General features: G+C 42.3%; 1 protein-coding gene across 4 annotated transcripts; it reads right to left on the bottom strand.

Annotated features, from left to right (window-relative positions):
- Nucleotides 1-8,975: 8,975 nt before the first annotated feature.
- Nucleotides 8,976-15,697, bottom strand: LOC146965098 (immunoglobulin superfamily member 3-like). 4 transcript variants are annotated; one of them, XM_085765022.1, is made up of 9 exons: nt 15,563-15,697; nt 14,464-14,838; nt 13,946-14,362; nt 13,385-13,789; nt 12,856-13,215; nt 11,469-11,837; nt 10,988-11,380; nt 10,133-10,531; nt 8,976-10,014 (listed from the first exon to the last, which is right to left on the bottom strand). In XM_085765022.1, exons 1-9 carry the CDS (start codon nt 15,624-15,626, stop codon nt 9,812-9,814), a joined length of 2,985 nt encoding a protein of 994 aa, XP_085621148.1. In that variant the 5' UTR covers nt 15,627-15,697; the 3' UTR covers nt 8,976-9,811. The 4 variants fall into 4 exon arrangements, with proteins under 4 accessions (XP_085621148.1, XP_085621150.1, XP_085621149.1 ...); XM_085765024.1 differs by having other exon boundaries at nt 9,298-10,014; nt 14,464-14,835; XM_085765023.1 differs by having other exon boundaries at nt 9,298-10,014; nt 15,566-15,697.
- Between the last annotated feature and the right edge of the window lie 3,027 nt (nt 15,698-18,724).

Here is an 18,724-nt window from a genome sequence, read left to right as displayed (position 1 = left end):
AAACATTCTCTCTTGTCTCTGAGAAGTTGCAAAATATCCACATGTAACCAAAATGTCATGCCTACACACGTACAAGCTGATGCAAGCATGTGTTGACTGTGCAGACAATCCAATCATGCCAAAACAACACACCTCGGTTCAAAAACTTTCCAAGCTTTTCATACTGTGAACACTTGTGCAAGAGTAAAACCTTGGTTCTATGAATCATAACATTTTGCAAGTTCTAATATTCTCATTTTCCAGCATGAGGCCAGAAATGATTCCCATGGGTCCATATTGATTTTTGCTCTCAACCTCTGCCACTGAAATATATGTTGAAGGAAGTAATTATAGTTTGTATGTTGTTTCACTGTGATGAAGATAAAGCCTTCGCTGACAAGAAAAAAAACTATACCAATAGCAACAAATTATGTGATATTAATTCAAGGATATGTTCCAGGGGGGTATTTGTTCAGAGACTTGTAAATGTTACAGGAAGTGCAGGGAATTAATGAATCAGATTGTCGTAGACAGATCTGACTTGGATTGCATGGCTGATTAGCTGCACCGACACTCAACAATCATAAGTGGATTAAATTGTTTAGATCTATAACATTGCTTATCTTGTAGTTTTTGTGTTGGGGGAAATGCTGTGGATAAAACAAGCTGTGTATTCAGTCATCCTTTTAAATCTCCTCATTGCAAATAAGTTGAGTTCAATACATATTTCACATTTCTGGTAATAAAAACAGAGACATAGGCCCAGTTAGCATATGCCCTGTGTGTACACACTTTGCTGCAAGCGTGCTGCGAGCAGCACACATGCAGCAAAGATAACATTGCAGAGCTATCTGAATCCAGGACTTACTCTCTATCCCTCAGGACTCTCCATTTCTGCTCTTCTTGGTCCACATTCTTAAAATGACTGAGGGAGAGAGCATGAGGAAATTAGTTTTTCCTCCTTCTGAGCCAGGCAGGGCTGTTAGCAAAAAGGTTTTAATTGATTTTGAAGTAGTAGCTGTTGGGAATGCCTCTCACCGTGAAAACATGCTTGACACACAGACATCAAAACAGCTTATTACCACATCAAAGTGGCAACCACCCTTTGCCATTTGTGTATTTGTGTAAACCCGAGCCGCCAATTTTGATGACACAGGGCATTTGAAAAAAAAAAAAGTTAATTTATGAACTTCCCCTTAGCTGTATTAGGGTCATCTTAATGCATAATGCTCAGGATATGCAACCACTATTATACCTTCAGAGGAAGGATTATCATACACAGTGCAGCAGAAGGGAAATATTTTTACACCATGGAAATAGAGGGGGGAAAAAAATAAAATGACAGACCAAATCACTCCCACTAAATGTGGAGCTGAAATTTGTCTGTGAAGTATTGGAGTTTGTTCATCGCTGGAGGTGTTAATCTGAGTGATATGTACAGGTTCATGTGTTCTCTTCAGCCCAGATATCAGTCTCCGGCACAGTTTGAGGCTCAGCTCAGGGAAAAGAAGCTGCTTACCAACAGAAATACAAATTACTTCACACTGCATCATGATGCCTAATGGTCCTGCTGTGGCAGAGAGATCCTGAGGATGAAAGACTTGCAAGTTTTGTATCTGTAAAACCTGTATCTCAGCCCCTGTGAGCTTGTTTTAATACTGCTATAAGTGCAGTTTGACAGGCCTAATGCAAACACTAGGTAGCCTATTGGTGGCATTTTTCAATTGTATGATTTTTATTATTCAGTTCACATGGCGTGCTAAATATACTATGTGGTTCATTGAAAGGACAATATCTGCAGTTAAATGACCGTAAATCAGCATGTAAACTCACATAAGCTTCGCTGCTTGTACACTTTCACACACAGTAGAGTAATAAACATGCTATCGGGGAACACACTTGTCTGCTATTTGAGGTTTGCCAGGGGGTAGCCTTTCATGTCAGCTGTGTTGGTAGCAAATTTGGCTATCTATGTTGTTAAGAGATTATTGCTAAGTGTATATTTATGTCATTAAAGCATTAAAAATGGAAAAGAAAAAGAGCGGTTTCTCCAGCGAGTTGTAATCGGTAAATAGCTGAATGGCTTGTATAGGATTCAACTCTCATTAGTGTGGAAAAAAAGAGAATTTTAAAAAATGTCAGAATTTATTCCAGTGCAGTGCAAAACACTGGATGATCTTTAAAGGATAAAACTTCAAAAGTAAATCAACACTCAATTACTGAGTCGAAAACTGCTGCTGAACTGCCCTCTGTGGATGAAACTGTCAAGTATGCTGCACTCTTGACCACACACCAATCAATGATGTTTTAAATCAGCCACTGAAAGAAAAAAAAAGTGAAGAATGAGAAAATCAAATGATTTTACATCTCTGATTGCGGTGCTGCTAGAGGTGCAAAGTGATCCAGCTTTCCTCGCACCATAAATTTTCTGCCCTGTTTGAATCCATGTGGATTTTTCCGTTGGGTGGAAAACAAGATAAAGAGAGAAAAGATTGATTTCTAATAGTGTTTGCAGTAGAGTATGACAGTCATCCCTTAAGCACTGCATCAAATATGCAGCCAAATATATGTGTATATTTTGCTGCCGCCTGCGGGGTCATTTTCTAATTCAAGGTTGCAAACTATAAATGAACTTAAAAAAAAAAGAAGCAGCGACTGTGATGTCTAAATCTGTACTGTATGTAATTAGGCAAAGACTGACAGATGATGAATAAAAGAAAATTTTGCTAAAAGTATCACGGGGCCTCTCATTAGCTCCATCATGACTTTGATTCTGACTGTGCTCTGGACTTGAGGAAAAAAAATGATATACCTACATGCTGACGTGGATCAGACCATCTCTGTGCCCTGAAGGCCTACAGTGTCACACTGCAAGACCCTGATGATGTATGACAGGCCTGCCTGCCTCAGTGTCACATCAACCAGCTGCTCAGAAACAGAGACAGAGAGAAGCTGCAGAGGCAGCGAGACAGAGAGACTGGCACTTAAAGTCTTTTAGCTTCATATTTCTCCGTATACTTACCTGATGTGACCCCCAGATGGAACAGACTCAACAGCCTCACAGAAAATCCACTAATGAGGATAATAAATTAGGTACAATAGAGATTAATGTCACTTATAAGTGGTTCATTTACATTAAAAAGTTTTTTTTTACTGTCAGTAGTCTCAAGGAGTTGGTTACCATGGTAGCCACATTATTATGTATGATTTGAAAGGGGGATGATAATCAGATACTCTATTTCGGTTGAGAAGAGTGTGTATATGTTGGATATCAATACCGTAAAAAAGAAATTGTCAGGAAATATGTTAAATCATATAGTACTTCTAGTTAGAAGTGTAGATTAATACATGTGAAATAACTTAATTATGTTTGCAGTATGTAACAGAAATTAGCGAAAATGTTAAATAACACATGCAACATCAACCAGGATATATATGAATGGAAGTCTGTGTGTGCGCGTGTGTAGTAGTTGTGGATGTGGTATACAAACATGAGTGCTGTAAATGTGCCAGGTCCTTGGTCGAACTGTACAGTGTTTGTCAGCTAATTAGCAACATGAATTAGTGCGGCAGCAGTTGGGGGAGCTCCTCACACGCAGAGAAAGGCTGATGGGAGCTGATGGGCGCAGCAGAGCGTCGTTGCTGGTGACTGAAAAGGAGATGCAGAGGGGAGGAGGGATAAGGGATGAGAAGGAGGGATGAGAGAGAGGAGGGGTGACAGCATCTAAACCACTGCTAATGAAGACGTCAGCTCACCAGCATACGGTAGCTATCTTAGTCACAGGCAAGGCACCCGTCAAAAACTGGCATCATGGCGTAAATGAATTGCTCAGGCAGCGCAGAAGAATTGTCAGACGTACACATGCCAGTGCAGAGAACAAAAAAACATTCATTTGCCTGTGAACACGCAATTATCTCACTGCAGTGGGGATGGTGGTGTCCTGGTGGCATTGCACAGCTAATCAAATGTGCAGAGCTAAACTAAAGAAAACAGCAGATTGGCTCTGTTTGTTTGATGGATATGTCTGATTCGGGCTATGTACTTCATCTGAGTCTTTCCTGTGTGGTTTGGCAAATGCAGTAATCCACGAAGGCTGCAACGGAGCAGCTTAAGGCAACAAAGGCAACTGAAAAGTTTTATTCATTTACAGTTCAGGTGGCTGTCACGGCGCCAAAGGTTTTACTGTGACTATTTGAAGGCTACAGTATTGGAAAAAGATAGATCTGTATTACAGTAAATGTTGACACTGACAAGTGTAATGGAGAGAAACACTGAGAGCAAAATAAAGATAGGGATATAAATATATTTATATATAACAGAAATAATAGAGCCATAAATAATAATTAGATGGAAGCAGAATTGCACAAACATGCTGCTAATGAAGTGTGGAGGAAGATGCAAAGACAGACACTATGCAGTCTTATGCCAGATTTTTCTATTATTGTGCAAAACTCTCAACAGACTCTTTCTTGGTCTTATTCACCTCTCACACTGTGTTTACCAACAAGGTTCAGTCCGGGTAAAATCAAACCGTGGCATTTCTCTCCTCTCTACCTGTCAGGAAAACATTTTGGAAGCGAAATCCTGATGGGCACTTGGTATGAGAGGAGGGAAAAAAAAGAAAAGAAGCATAAACTGCCAGTGGCTGTTGCATAGGCTGATTAGCAGCTTGCATGCCCTCTGCTGATAGACTTCCCAGATAGCTGCTGGAGCTATAACTTTGTTGCCCTGCTCTTGAGATACCAATGAATGAATGTTTTCAGGAAGCAGCTGACATTTTCCTTTACTCTCATCCCTCAGCTCAAGAGGGCCTGTTCTCAGCAGCAGCTCTGTCACTATCAAAATCAGATAACGTCGAGCTCTGCACAGACGGTGTTGAGCCAGCTTAACTGTTGTTTTCTCATATTCTAGCCCACAAAAGTTCACAATGGCAACTTCAGCCAGAAATCACAGTTGTGCTAAATTAAAAACTTCTCTAGCTGACATCTCAGACTTCATGCTACTTCTGTTTCCTTGGTGATGCTTGATTCAGATTGCCCTTGGCAGCGTGTCATCTGCGAGCCACATAGATGCATGGTAACTCCCAATGTATTAGTTAGATATATCATCAGTTATTCACATTGGGCACATGTTGTTGTCACTGATGTTTCTTTGATATAAATGCCCAATAATTTATTAAAGGGAATTTCTGAATGATTCTAGCATGGATGATGGTAGCTGTGATAATGGCCAGAAGTAGCTGCTATAGGCTCACAGCAGTCTCACAGTAAAAGCCTGCAGTCCTATAAGGAAGCACCAACAATGTGCTTGTTATCTTTTTATCTGCTCTTATCTTATCTGGGAGGTGTGTTGCATTTAATCCCAAAACCAAAATCTAGTGGGATGGTAATAGCTATGCTGTCCTGTTAGACACAATCATATACAGCCCTTTTTGGAGAATAGCAGTGAAGGGGGGCATGAGTACATATGGCAACTGTATGTAAATGTATATACATGTTCATAAACTGTGAAACTCTCAAGTGTGTTCACACAAGTGTCATTGATTATTTTATACAAGTGGCTACTGTCACAATACAAAATAGAAAAATGCTGAATTGATCTTAGTTTGACACATGAATCAGTAAATACTCAATGGTGCTATTATAATGACATCTCCGCTTGTCATCATCCGCTCCACTTTTGTGTGTCTGGGGAGACACAACAGCAAACTGCAAATATGATTAAAGGTAGCAGCAACAGCATTGTGTGCATTCACACATAGTAGACTGACAGGCTCAGTCAAACACAAAAGACAGATGCATATACTGTACATATTGTTGCGTTACATTATCATAACAGGAGGCACACGGATAAAGCAGCTTTGGGATGTTCATCTGCGCTGTTCCACTATGTGAGAGTACAGCTCTGGAAGAAAAAAAATGGGGGCTCTGAGTTTGTTGAGAGCTCCCTTGACAGGGAGCAGAACAGGCTATTACTTCATATTGCACCATTTAAGCTGTTTTTATTTTGGACTCTCCAGCTCCTTCCACCAGCCGGCACCATCTCTGGGGATAAAAATCAGGCCTCAACAAGAAAAGGCAGACAACTCCTAACAGTTTAGAGACTTGTATACAGTCTGTATATCTATATATTTATCTGTTAAAGTGGGCTTGGATTAATGAGGTAATTCCCTCTTTCGGCTATTGTGGAGTGGCTGTAGATTATCACCCATGCTCACTTTGCTGTGACTTTTCTCAAATCCTGCCATTCTAGGTGACAATGTGCAGTCGAGACCTGAGGCTGCTTTTTACCCTATCCACCTGCTGTTTGGTTCCATCCAACTGTGTAGGCATTTTCCCCCTCCTTTTCCTATTCATACACAGACATTTGATTGCTCACCAAGCTGTGAAGGCAGAGAGAGTCAACAAGTCAAAGCAGAGGAAGAAAATCTCAAATTGGGTGCCGTGCATGACGACAGGCTTCGAAGGACTCTTGAATCCTATGTCTGTATGTTAACCTGGTGACTTCTGCATGTCTCTGTCCTTCTGGGAAACAATAGCTCCCTCTAGTGCTGACACGTACTAAGACTGAGGCGTGTGGAGAGACGAGGGAGAGAATGAGACAGAGAGAAAGAGAAAGAGAAGAAGAGAGTAAAACCATGTAGCTCTGGGTTGGGGCGAGGAACAGAAGGCAGGCCTGTCAGGCTTGTTGTGCCTTCTCTTTGTGAGAAAGGGGAATATCAAAGGCAAAGATAGGGCCATGAGGGAGTAGAGAGGGGTTGAGGGTATAAGCAAAGAGATTCAGTGAGCTGAGGTGAGAGGAGGCTTCAGAGAAGACTTTCAGATTTCAGGAGAGGTATTACATAATTCGTGCAGATGGTAGCTTGAGTGTCTCTCGCCCCTCGTGTCATCTCTACCTCTGCCAGGACACATTATCCTCTTGTTCAGGAGGGTGTTTTAGGGCAAACTTTGATCACTTGTGCTGTTTATTGTGTATATGTGTGTGTGTATGAGAGAGAGAGAGAGAGCATGTGAGTCATAGAGAGTCTATGATGACAGTACAGATGACAGTAAGAGAGGCATATGGATAGCAGACCACAGAGGACATTTTGACCTCTCATAACAAAATGAATCTACACCACCGTAAGCTACTGAATCTACAGTAAACAAGCAGGGGGAATGTCTTTTCTTTTACCCATTTGATCATAAAACACCAAAAGATGCTCCTGAATTACAAGTCAAGGGATCAACAAGGTAATTCTATGGGGAACATGAATGTCCATATCTCTGTACCACCATTGTCAACCTCATGGTGGCGCTAGAAGGGAATTAAACCCCAGGAATCCTGTAAGGTCAGTACAAACAGTAATATTGTGTCAATGTATCTAGTTATGTAAGTAATGTTGACCTGCTGGTTATCACCAGAACAAAAGTGAAACCTATATGATTAATGATGGAAAGGCGGCAGTTGGGCGTGTCAGTAAATCAGACAAAGAGTGTAAACAGTGTCAAGAGCCTGACCTGCTTTTGAATGTTTGCAAAGTAGAGATAGATTTCCAGATAGACAAAAACCTTTCACTTGTAGCTGTAGCTCAGTCTAACCACAAATATACTGCTGTGAGGTTTCTGATTTTGCAATCATTGTGGTATCACAGCAGGCCTATTTTTTTTTAAGTCTGTTCACTCGGTTCAAGAAGTTATTGTAGATAATAGTTGCAAAGTTTTCATAAATCCATTCATGGCACATGAAGGACAGAGCATTAAGTTGATGCCAAATCAGATCTGGAATGAGATCACAGCGTTAGAGATAACCAGCTTAAAGCATCCAGCTACATGCTGGCAAACTGGGAACCAAAATGTCTTCCAACACGTGAGCTTTTGGAAGAGAGAGATTACAGATGTGGTTTTGTGAATCTCACTTTTGACTCTGCGCTGCATGCAACAGTCTCATTGTCAAAGTGAGCTGATTATAATACTGTTTAATATGTTAATGGTCAGGTTTTGAGGCAGAGCATCACTGGGAAGTTCTAGCATGTAGCTGCTGCCCTTGTACACGCTAGTTTGTCCCCATTACGTCTTGTCTTTGCTGCAAAGACAGAAGCATTGATTTGCCTCCCAAATTCAATGTTTCTTTGTTTGCTCTGACAGGCATTGCCATGGAAACACAAGGGAGTGGAATTACAATAAAGTTAAGAGAGAGCTGGTCCACCAGACTGTGAAGGGCTGGTATAATACAAGACCAAAGACAGCGCTACTTCATCTCTCTGGGGCTGAGACAACCACAGACTTAAAGTTCCTCAGTGTACTTTTAGATTCTTACATCTCTCTGAAAACCAGTTAGTTTTAGCTTAAGTTGCACACGACTGGTAAACACTCATTGGACAAGAGTCTTTCTCAGTATGGGAGTATTTCGATGTCTAGGCTGGTGAAAGCAAGAAATGGATTCTATTCTTGCCTCTTACATGGATGGGGTGTTAAACATTGATAGGGCTGATGCAGGGAGAAATGGGGAAACATGGAAGAGCGAGAGAACAGTTTCTTCTTCTTTTTTGATTTGTTAACTCTCTAGAATCCAGTTTTGTTGAGCAGGGACATTTGATACGATCTGGCAGAGATTCAAGATTTCACTCACATTCACATCCAAACATACGCATGTACAGTGCAGCTCACAGTGAAACTGGACTGCGACCGGTTCTGTAGTTTTGGCACTGTCATTTCTGACAAGTCACTGACACCAACAGAAATTTGGTAACTTCTAGGGTGGAGGTTTGTTAGGACTGGGCTCATGAGTCATCTGAGCTTCTTGCTTGTTTTGGTGGATTTTAGTTTCAGTCTGGCCTTTAGGAAGAGCGAGGCAGGCTCAGCTGGATTGAGGTTATTGACTTGGCAAGTCTAGAGCATTCCTCTCACCCTAAATGCTCTGTCTGTGTATGGAGGTGCACAGACTTGATGCACCAATGATGTCATGTATGAAAACATCTGATACCTCGATTGCACAAACATAATGACTGTGAACACATATTTGTTTCATTTCCAATCCAATGTGCAGAAGTAAAGTAAAAAAATGAAATAAAATAAAAACTTTTCATGTACACACACAGCTTCCATGTCTCAACATGTGAGTGAAACTGTCCATTCTGAATCACATGTTATAAAATCTGCTTATCAATCAAGGCTGTTCTACTTCTGCTGCATGAATATACCCTTTCTGAAAATGTGCCCCTGTCACATTCAAACATCAGCACATTTGTTGACCACAGTCATGCGGTGTTCTTGCAGAACCATAGAGCACTTCCTGGTTGATTCATCACTGACTTAGTTTCTGAGAATGTCTTTTCAAATCTCACCACGGCGCATTAGCCGCTCCCACAGACACGCTAAGCTTTGACTTCTTCTCATCAAAGACACAGTATCAAACCGGCTGCTATGTTGCAACCTAAAAAGGAATCTGTCAGTCAGAGTTTGCTGCTTTGTAGGTGTAAAGCCACAAAGTTAATGCTGCCTTGACTGCCCATTGCAAGTAAGCCGTAAGAGGCTGGTGATTATGCAAATATGTTTTAGGTGTAAAATGAAAAGTGCCTGTTTAATTTTAATAGTTTCATGGAATTCTTGAATTCATAAAGGCAAAATTATTCTTTAAACTTTTATTTTAATGGAACCTTATCAACAGATTTATTTCAACAAGATTTATTCAACCTTGAATAACAAATTAATTTAAAAAATATTTACAGCAACAACTTCTTAAGAGATAAACATTATTGCATAATACAACATGGCAGATAAAAAATGGGTAGATTTCCTTTTTGCTCAGCTCCACTACTCTGCTGTCATCTCCACTTCTAGCCAATGAGGTTCAGTCCTCTGCAACAGATTTGGTCTCCAGAGGATGTTTCTCTGCCCACAGAGACTCGCCTGACTTCTTCCCTCCTGGGCCTTTGCCGCGGCGAATCATCACATAGACCAGTGCAGAAATCACCAACAGTAAGACGACGACAGACACAGCAAAAATCCCTATCCAGGTACCTGAGTTGCACTGGGGCTCAGAGACTGGTCCTCCTGCAAGAAACACAAACACATGCATTACTTGTGTCCACATACACATGTGATTTCACATACATTTCAACAGCTGCTATTTGGAAAGAGAAAAATGCTCATCATCTTACACTCTGCTTACCATCTGTATAGACGTTAACAGTCAAATATTCAGACTTTTTCACTACAGACTTCTTCCACCCGAGAGACAGAGATGGAAGCCACTCTTCTACCTCACAGTAATATAGGCCGCTATCTTCAGGACTGGGCTTCAGGACTGTGAGGCTGAACTGTTTGGGAAGGGGATGGCCGAATCTTAGCTGATCACCCTTCCCACGCCTGACTTGAAGGGTGGCATTTCGGTAAGCTGTGAATATGGGGCTTTGTTGAGTCTCCACCTCCGTTCCCTTCTGCCAAAACCACGTGACCTGGAACTCAGATTCACTGCTGGATTGTCTGGCGATCTTACAGGGGATGGTGAAATCCTGGGATGTGCTCACGTTCCGTTCCACCTCATCCATTACAATGGACAGGTTAATCTCTATGAAAAAGCAAACAGGTAAAACACATTTTATTCAACCTATAAGTTTAAAGAACAGAATTAAAATTAAAGTAATGGACAAACAAGGGAGAGGTCTGGCAAAAGGGAGATTTAGAGTCTTTTACAAAAGGCAGACGCAGGTATCTGTACTAAAACAGGCAGGAAAGAGGAAGACGTGGGTGTACAAACCAAACCACAGGTAGTTTTAGCAAAAACCTCAACATCACTAAGACAGGTGCTAACACCATGACAAAATGGTTGTTGTGCTGAGAAAGTGTGTTTTAGGGCACCAGCCAGCAATATACAGACAAACACATTCACATTAACATATGAGTGAAATATTTTGGGAAGTATGCCTATAGCTCTCTTACTGAGAATATATAGAACACTGAACATTGTGGTGGTTAAGGAAATCTGAAAGCCTTCTTGGACCTAGTTAAAGTTAAACAAACTTACCAGGTTCAGTGACAGTTAGTTCTGTGATTGTGGACACTGGTGCAAGCTGATACCATTCACCTCGAGGATCTTGTAGCCATGCCACCACTTCACATATATATGAACCTCTGTCCGAGACCTGAGCTTGCCGAATAGTTAACTCAAATCTAGCGCCCTGCATGCGCTTCATGCTGATTCGTTGTTGGTCGCTCAGCTTCACCTGCGTCCCAAATGTTACTAGGTCGTCTCTGTCGGAGCTTATAATGGTTTTATTGTGTGCCTGTTCTTGACGCAGCCAGGTGACGGCATATCGATCAGTTGCAAAAGATTCTGAGGTAACTGTGCAGTGCATTATTGCATCAGAGCTGATATTTGTTGTCAAATCGGACGAGGAAGTCAACTGCAGCTTTCTCCCTAGGATAGAGAGAGAAAAGTTAAGTCTTAAATGCCTAGAAACAGAGAATGGATCCAAAGATGGCATGTAGACTTGCAACTTTGGTACCTGTGGTCTGCACCCCCACAGCCAGTGTGTTGGATGAAGGCAGCTTCTTGTATGTTTTCTCCAGGAAGACGGACACACTGCACTGATAGCCTCCTGCCTCCCTATGGCTCGCTCCATTGATAAGCAGATAGTGAGTTACGTCCTTTCCTTTGCTGTCCACTTTCACCTGGTAGCCTTGCTGGTCTCCAGACCAACTGATGGTGCCATCATGGTACAGTGTCAAGATGGTATCCACAGACCCATCGCGCTGCACACTCCAAGTCAGTGTTATTGGCACTCGTGGCCCTTTGACCTGGCAAATCAACTCCACGTTTTCTCCCACAGTCACCAGGGTTTTGCGACTTTTCAGAGCAACTGTGACAAATTTATCTGTGTTGAGTAAGAGAGGAAAAATTGGTGATCACACAGTCATAATGCATTCATGTGTGCATATGACATTTCCAAATTCTCTGTCTTGTCTCTTCTCAGTTATCTTCAAATGTGGTTTTAAAAACCATTTCTCAGATTCATTTCCTTCTTTAAAACAAGCGGAAGTTAACACACAGACATACACATACACTTTGTATGTACTGAATATTACCTTTCATCCATTAAATATCATGTACTTGTGTGTCTTCACATAAAACTTATAATTTAAAGCATTAAGCATTTTTAAACACTTGCAAAAAAAATCTGTCTCCCCTTATTAAATGCAAATTTATGCAGTGAGGTACTCCAAAGTCTGTATTTTTGTGTCATTACAACAAACGTGCGTTAACAAGACTTTAAGTTTAAAACCCTGTAAGTGAATCGAGCAATATTCATTACACCCTAGATCACATAGAATATTGAACGGAACAAAAAACTCCTGAATATTTTGTTGATTTCTTCGGGCTTTACTCGCAGTCTGGCACAAAGTGCTGATCAAAATGAAAAAACAATTTTCCTCTTGGAAGCGTGATTGTGCAAATGTCAAGGTAATCTGCCTGTGGGATTTTGAAATTTCTTATGTGTGCAAACTTGTGTATAAATAAGATGTGGTGAGCCCGCATGTATCCCTGGAAATGGAAACGGGTGCATCCTCTGTGGAGCGCAAATGTGCTAAAAGATATTTCCTAGTGGTGGCACCATAGTGAAGATCACACGGGTTGTAAACCATGCATATCTATGTTATATTATTTAAATTGCACACTTAGCCTAGACTAAACTGTACTAAGAGGCACTTGGCACGCTAACTAACAGCTGTAGCTTTGCCACATATTTGCACAATTTGCAAATATGCGTCATGAGAGAGACAATGACACAAGTTGTTTTTTTTAAAAGAGGAACCAAACAACATAATAAGAGGAACTTGTGTCAATACACAGGTTTCATCATTTGTACTATGACAGACAGAAACACATCCTACCTGCAGGAATCACCGTTACAGTGGTGGCTTGTGACTTGCTGTCAGTCTTGCTGTTGGTTTTCCACTCAGACACATCACACTGGTAGATGCCAGCATCAGAGGGCGTGACCTCATCAAGCTCCAGAGTGAAGGAGTCGGTTTTTGGACGCATTGCCCTTATTTTGCGATTTTCAAACTTGCCCTCTGTCAACATAACACCCTCCTGGCTAAGGCTGATAAAGGCATTTGACGTGGGGGTCGATTTGTGTTGCCAGGTGACGGAGAGCTGACCTTTAATCCCGTTCACATTGCAGGTGAGCATCAACCTGTCGCCTTCGTTAACACTCACACTGTCTTGCATTTCAACCGACAGCCCGCTTTCTGTAGTGAGACGAGGCAACAGACAGATGGCATGACTGAGTTGGAGAGGATAACATTAATATTCATATTTTCATTAATAATAACCTTAAATTACAGGGTAAATCATACAGGGACTTAAATGCCTGTATGTGTCTCAGTCAGTACTATATGGCTTTATGTGCTGACTGACCAGTGGGTGAGATGCTGATCTGCTGGAGGCTGGAGTCCTGGGCTGCTGCCTGTGTAAAGGCCCCATCCTGGCCTCTGTCCTGGGGCCACGCCCGACACACATAACCTCCCTGGTCCTCAGTTCTGACAGGCTTCAGCACGAGATGGTAGTCTCTGTCACCGATCCGGGCCGCCCTGAGCTCTCCTTGTTTCTCTCGGCCACTGTACTCAGGCCCCACAGAGAGAACACCTGTGGGACCCATGCGGGCCAGCTCTACACTATCCCGCAGCCAGGCAACAGAGAAAAAACTTTTCTCTGGGTTATGTGTGTCTACGTTGCAGGTTAGCGACAGCTCCTGGCCCTCTTGCAGCGACATCTGCTGCGTCGAGATTCTCACTACCAAAGACGTCGTGTCTGGCACCACCTCTACTCAGGGCAAAAAATAGTCACAGTCAGACAGCACACAGTACAGCACACATCCTGTCAAGAAGTCACAGTGACTGTGAAGAGGAAGATGAAAAATAAACGTGTGAGTTTATGCTATTAATATATGACATAGACAGAAAAGCTAGACAGACTAACCTCTGGCTTTGACGCTAAGTGTGGTCCCAGCTGCCTCTTTCTGTGCAATAGAGTACCAAGAGCGGTCAGGATCTTGGATCCACTCCCAAGCCTGGCAGTAGATCCTACCTTGGTCTGACACCTCCAGCTGAGACATCGTTAACCTGTAGGTGGCTTCTCCCATTTTATCTAACCTGATGAGTCCAGCTTGATAACGCTCTTCAAACCCCTGGCCTGGACTCAGTGTGAAATCTCTGTCCAGAGAAATGATGGGCCGAGCACTGTCCTCACCAGCTTTATGGACAAACCAGGCAAAAGACAGATGGGTGTGCTGGATGGTGTTGCTGGAGGCTTGGCATGTTAAAGTGAGAGCATCACCCTCATTATAGCTCGGTGATGTGGAGTCAGATGATGAAACGCTCAGGGAGTCGTCGATCACTATGGCCCCATATCGGAAACAGAGACAAAAACACACAAAGTCATTTTTTTTTTTTTCTATTTAAAATTTTTGATTGAAAGGTAGAATGGTGATTGATTACCTTTGACTGTTGTCTTAGCACTATAGGTTCCTTCAAATCCAGATTCTGAGTTGATCACAAAACAGTCATATTCCCCCTCATCACCTTTCTGTAGGCTTTCTATCACAAAGACGACTGAGTTTACAGACAAATGTGTCAGAGTAATCTCTCCTCCCATCACGCGTTGTGAATACACAGCATACGCAAAGAACTTGTCGTTAGTGCTGATGATGTTTTTCTCCAGATTTGGATTTTGAGGCTTTTTAATACGAAATTCAAAGTCTTGTCGAGCTTTCTCATTGGCAAAGCCGCTTGTATTGCAGGAGATGGAGAGACGAGAGCCCAGCACCCGATACAGAGGCCCAGCCTGGACTTCAGTGTGGATTATGGCCTCTGCTGAGCAACACATTGACAAAACACAGATGTTGAAGTTAGGTGGAAGCTGCAACTTTAATTCTTGTTTATGTTCCATAGGGGTGCTGCACAACAAGGTCAACCCTTTGTATAAATAATGCATAGATATGTGACAAACAGCTATGAGGCTGTAAGATTTAATGCACATGACAAGAAATATAAACCTATTACAGCATAAAGTGTGATGTATATGCATTCTAAGTATCCATGAGAACAAGTGCAGGGAAATAGTGGAAAAAGTCTGTTCAACAGCAGAGGAATAACCCCCCCCCAAGCAATTACTGCATCTTGTTCAGTTTCATGAGAATAATTTGTTTGTCTACATCAATAAATCTGTCATTAAAAACAGCAAAGAGAATAACAGGTGAATTAACAATTATGACTCACTGAGTTTAATCACGTTCTCACTAAATGTGATTTTATGAAATGATGAAAATGTGTTGCCAGAAGCTCTGACAGTAAATCATGTAAATAATACATGCATTGGTGGTTATTATTCTTCCTTTTCAAGGTTCTTGGCTTCACTTATTACATCCCCAGTGCAAGAACAGCTTCCTCTTTTTTTATATATAAGAAGTTCTGTTCTGCATAGCCGTTGCAAATCAAGTCAGTTTATATATATATATATATATATATATATATATATATGATGATTCCCTCAGCAGAATCAAATGCAACAACAGCAGGAATTCATGGAACTTCTTACCACAGTGCAGAATCATCCAGAGGAGTGTACTGGCCGTCCACAGTGAGTACAGGGGACACCTCATCCTGAAGCAGCCTCAGTGGTAATACTGTTACTGTTCACAACATATTGTAGCATGCAAAACTCTGACTCTGTGGCATTCAGCCTGGCTTGATGAAGCGCCTTACGTTTCCTGTAGGTACACCAAGAGGAAGTCTGAGATATTTCCTGCCACACTTCACATGCAGTTGCAACATTATACATTATACAATAGGCTCGGCAGTAGAGGTAAAATCGGGCCTAAAAAGTCCAGCCCGACCCGACCCAGGCCCGCGGGATTAAAACCCGACCCGGCCCGAACCCGAGCAATTAACTTGATTTGCAGGCCCGAGCCCGAACCAAACCCGAAATTTCATAATTTATTTGTGAGGACTCAGAGACTCTAGCGCGGCAGTTTAAGAGAGAGAGAGAGAGAGAGAGAGAGAGAGAGAGAGAGAGAGAGAGAGAGAGAGAGAGCGCGCCCAGAGAGAGAGACGGGGAGAGGGAGAGAGAGAGAGCTCAGAGAGAGAGACGGGGAGAGGGAGAGAGAGAGAGCGCAGAGAGAGAGACGGGGAGAGGGAGCGAGAGAGAGCGCAGAGAGAGAGAGAGAGAGCGCGTAGAGAGAGAGAGAGAGAGAGAGAGCGCGCAGAGAGACAAAGAAGAGCAATGACGGGGTGGATAATAGACAGACTTGGGCTTAAGATCTTGGGCTTACACTGCAAGACTATTCGTCTGTTCACATCTCAAACTGCACGAGCGCCCCTCTTCAGTCCTACGTCTCAGATCAGTCTCAGACCCCCACTAATTGCACGTCGTTCTACGATTGCTCTCCACCACGATTACCCTGCGATGCCGCTGAGATTTGTGCTGCTCTATAATTGCTCGATTGTAAACATCAAATTGACATTGGTTCCTGATGTTGGTTCCTATAGCAGAGTCCATGTGGAAGATCAGACCGACAAACACACAGACAGACAGCGCGCATCACCTCCAAGCCCGGTGCTGCAGAGAGAGAGAGAGAGAGGGAGAGAGGGAGAGGACGGCGCTACTCTCTCCAGCCAGCTGACGTGTAGTTCACCTGCGGCTCACCTGCAGCTGTCAGAGGAGGCTCACTAGTTCTCTCTCTGGCCTGCACTTTAAAAGTTCAGCTGATCAGGTCAGCTGAGCTGAGCCAGAGCACAGTGGACGTGGCTGGTGTAGGCTCGCTATTTTATACTGTAACGGCAAGAAAAAAATAATCGTCCTCAATCGCTGATTGTCTGATAGTAGCCTACTTGTGTGTGTATTTATTTGACCGGCTGATCTTCCACCACGGACTGCGCTGCATTACTGATCATCACCCGGTCACCCTGTCTGTCACAGCTGTGGTCTAACTTCAGCTTCTCACTTCCTTGTCCCTCCTCTCTCTGTCTGCCCGTTCTAACTCCATCTGACGAAGTTCAGCATCACATTCAGGTTCATAAAGGCTCTGTGCTGTGATGAGGCGACTTCTGTTTTTTTGTGGACCACGGTGTCTCGTGGCCAAACTACTCAGTCAGGTCCTCGAAACGCATCAAAGTCGGCGCACTGTGATGTTAGTGTAGCAACATCACAGTGAGTTGTGACAAGATTACTGATTTAATCTCGGTGTTTCCTACACATCATGGCCCACGCCACTAACTCGGCTCTGCCTCTGACACTAACAGGGCATTTTGCAGCACTCATCCAGAGTCTGGCTCTGCGCTGCGGCTCCTGTCCTGTTTAGTTAAATAGCAATTACCTTACAGCGCGTTTTTATCCCCCTAATTATTTATTTTATAACAAGTATTCCTCAGTTTAGTATCTCCACACATCGTTTATACATTTCTATAAACATATATTTAAAAAAAAAAAAAAAAAAAGTCAGCGAGAGAGAAGCCCGGCCCGACCCGACCCGAACGTAATGATTGACATTTTATACCCGACCCTCGGGCTCGGGCTTAAGATCTTACCTCTACTCGGCAGTCATAGTTACGCAGAAATTATCTCTATATACAGTATTTATATTTAGTTACCCCATTTGAAATGTGTATATGGTTTGTGGAGAGAAAAAAAACATACACATGACAAATGAGTTTAAAAGAAAAAAGAAAAAAACAACAACTTACATATCAGTTTTGTTCCGCCTGTAATCTCCGTCCTACACATCCGTGGTGGACCGATAGACTCACAACGTGGGCTGACATATGGGCTACGGGATCTGGTTTTGTCGCCATCGTTAAACGTGCTTTGACAAGCCAAGTGAGAAAGTTGAACTCGCGCTCGTTTCACCTGAGCCTCACCTGACACCGTGAAGTGAAACTGTGACATTCACATAAGACAGGTGTCATTCTGCATCTCTAGAAACCGACCAATCCACAATTACAACATTCCTCTGAATTTTTTTATTTTTATTCCAGCCCTTTTATTTTATTCCAGTAGCTATAAAATGCGCGTATGTGTAACCAGTTTTTTCCTCCTATGATATTCAGTAGGTTTACTTTAATGCAGTTATGCAGCTACGATTATTTTGTTGAAGGAGCTGCTTTTGAATTGTGTTGTAAATAAAACAGCTTACGTCCAAGCTTGACCCATTTAGGCAAACAATGAAATTGGATCTATTGATAATATGGTTTGAAATGTGAACTATGGATCATTCAGGCAATACTGCCACCTAGTGGAGAAGACACGCCACTGCAGCTGTGTTTCTTCCTCAGCCTCTGGCCTTAGCTGTTGGTCTCACTGTGCAGAGGCTGAAGGATTTTATGTAGCCTGCTTGTCTTTTGTCTCCCGAGTGTAGGATAGTCAGACACATTTACATACTGTAATTCATAATTAAAGATTGGCCCATTTAATGTAGCTCCACTGCAGCTTTTAAGACAAGAAAATAAGATAAGAAGAAAGAAAACATAAATCATCATTAGGCCTATAGGTTATGGATGAAAGTGTGAAGTAGTGCAACTCTTATGTGCAGTACTACAATATACATGTTATACATAATATATTATACAATGAAATATAAAGCAAATTAATAAAGCAACGTAGTATACATTGTTCCATAGTTACTATGGTAACTAGACATGAGAACCACAGCGGTGGTGATGATGAGGGAGGGGCAAAAGCTGCTCTTACACTCTCCCACCCACA

This window comes from Trachurus japonicus, chromosome 21 (assembly GCF_045865225.1).
Source record: "Trachurus japonicus isolate A0001 chromosome 21, Traja_1.0".
NCBI classification, from domain to species: Eukaryota; Metazoa; Chordata; class Actinopteri; order Carangiformes; family Carangidae; genus Trachurus; species Trachurus japonicus.
This window is presented reverse-complemented; position numbering and strand designations above follow the sequence as displayed.

Excerpts from the sequence above, each read along its gene's own strand:
- LOC146965098 (XM_085765022.1), bottom strand. The coding sequence starts at position 15,626 with ATGAGGTGTCCCCTGTACTCACTGTGGACGGCCAGTACACTCCTCTGG. Across the intron at positions 14,363-14,463 it reads TGCTAAGACAACAGTCAAAG|TGATCGACGACTCCCTGAGC; the intron begins GTAATCAATCAC and ends ATGGGGCCATAG. Across the intron at positions 11,838-12,855 it reads TGTAACGGTGATTCCTGCAG|ATAAATTTGTCACAGTTGCT; the intron begins GTAGGATGTGTT and ends TACTCAACACAG.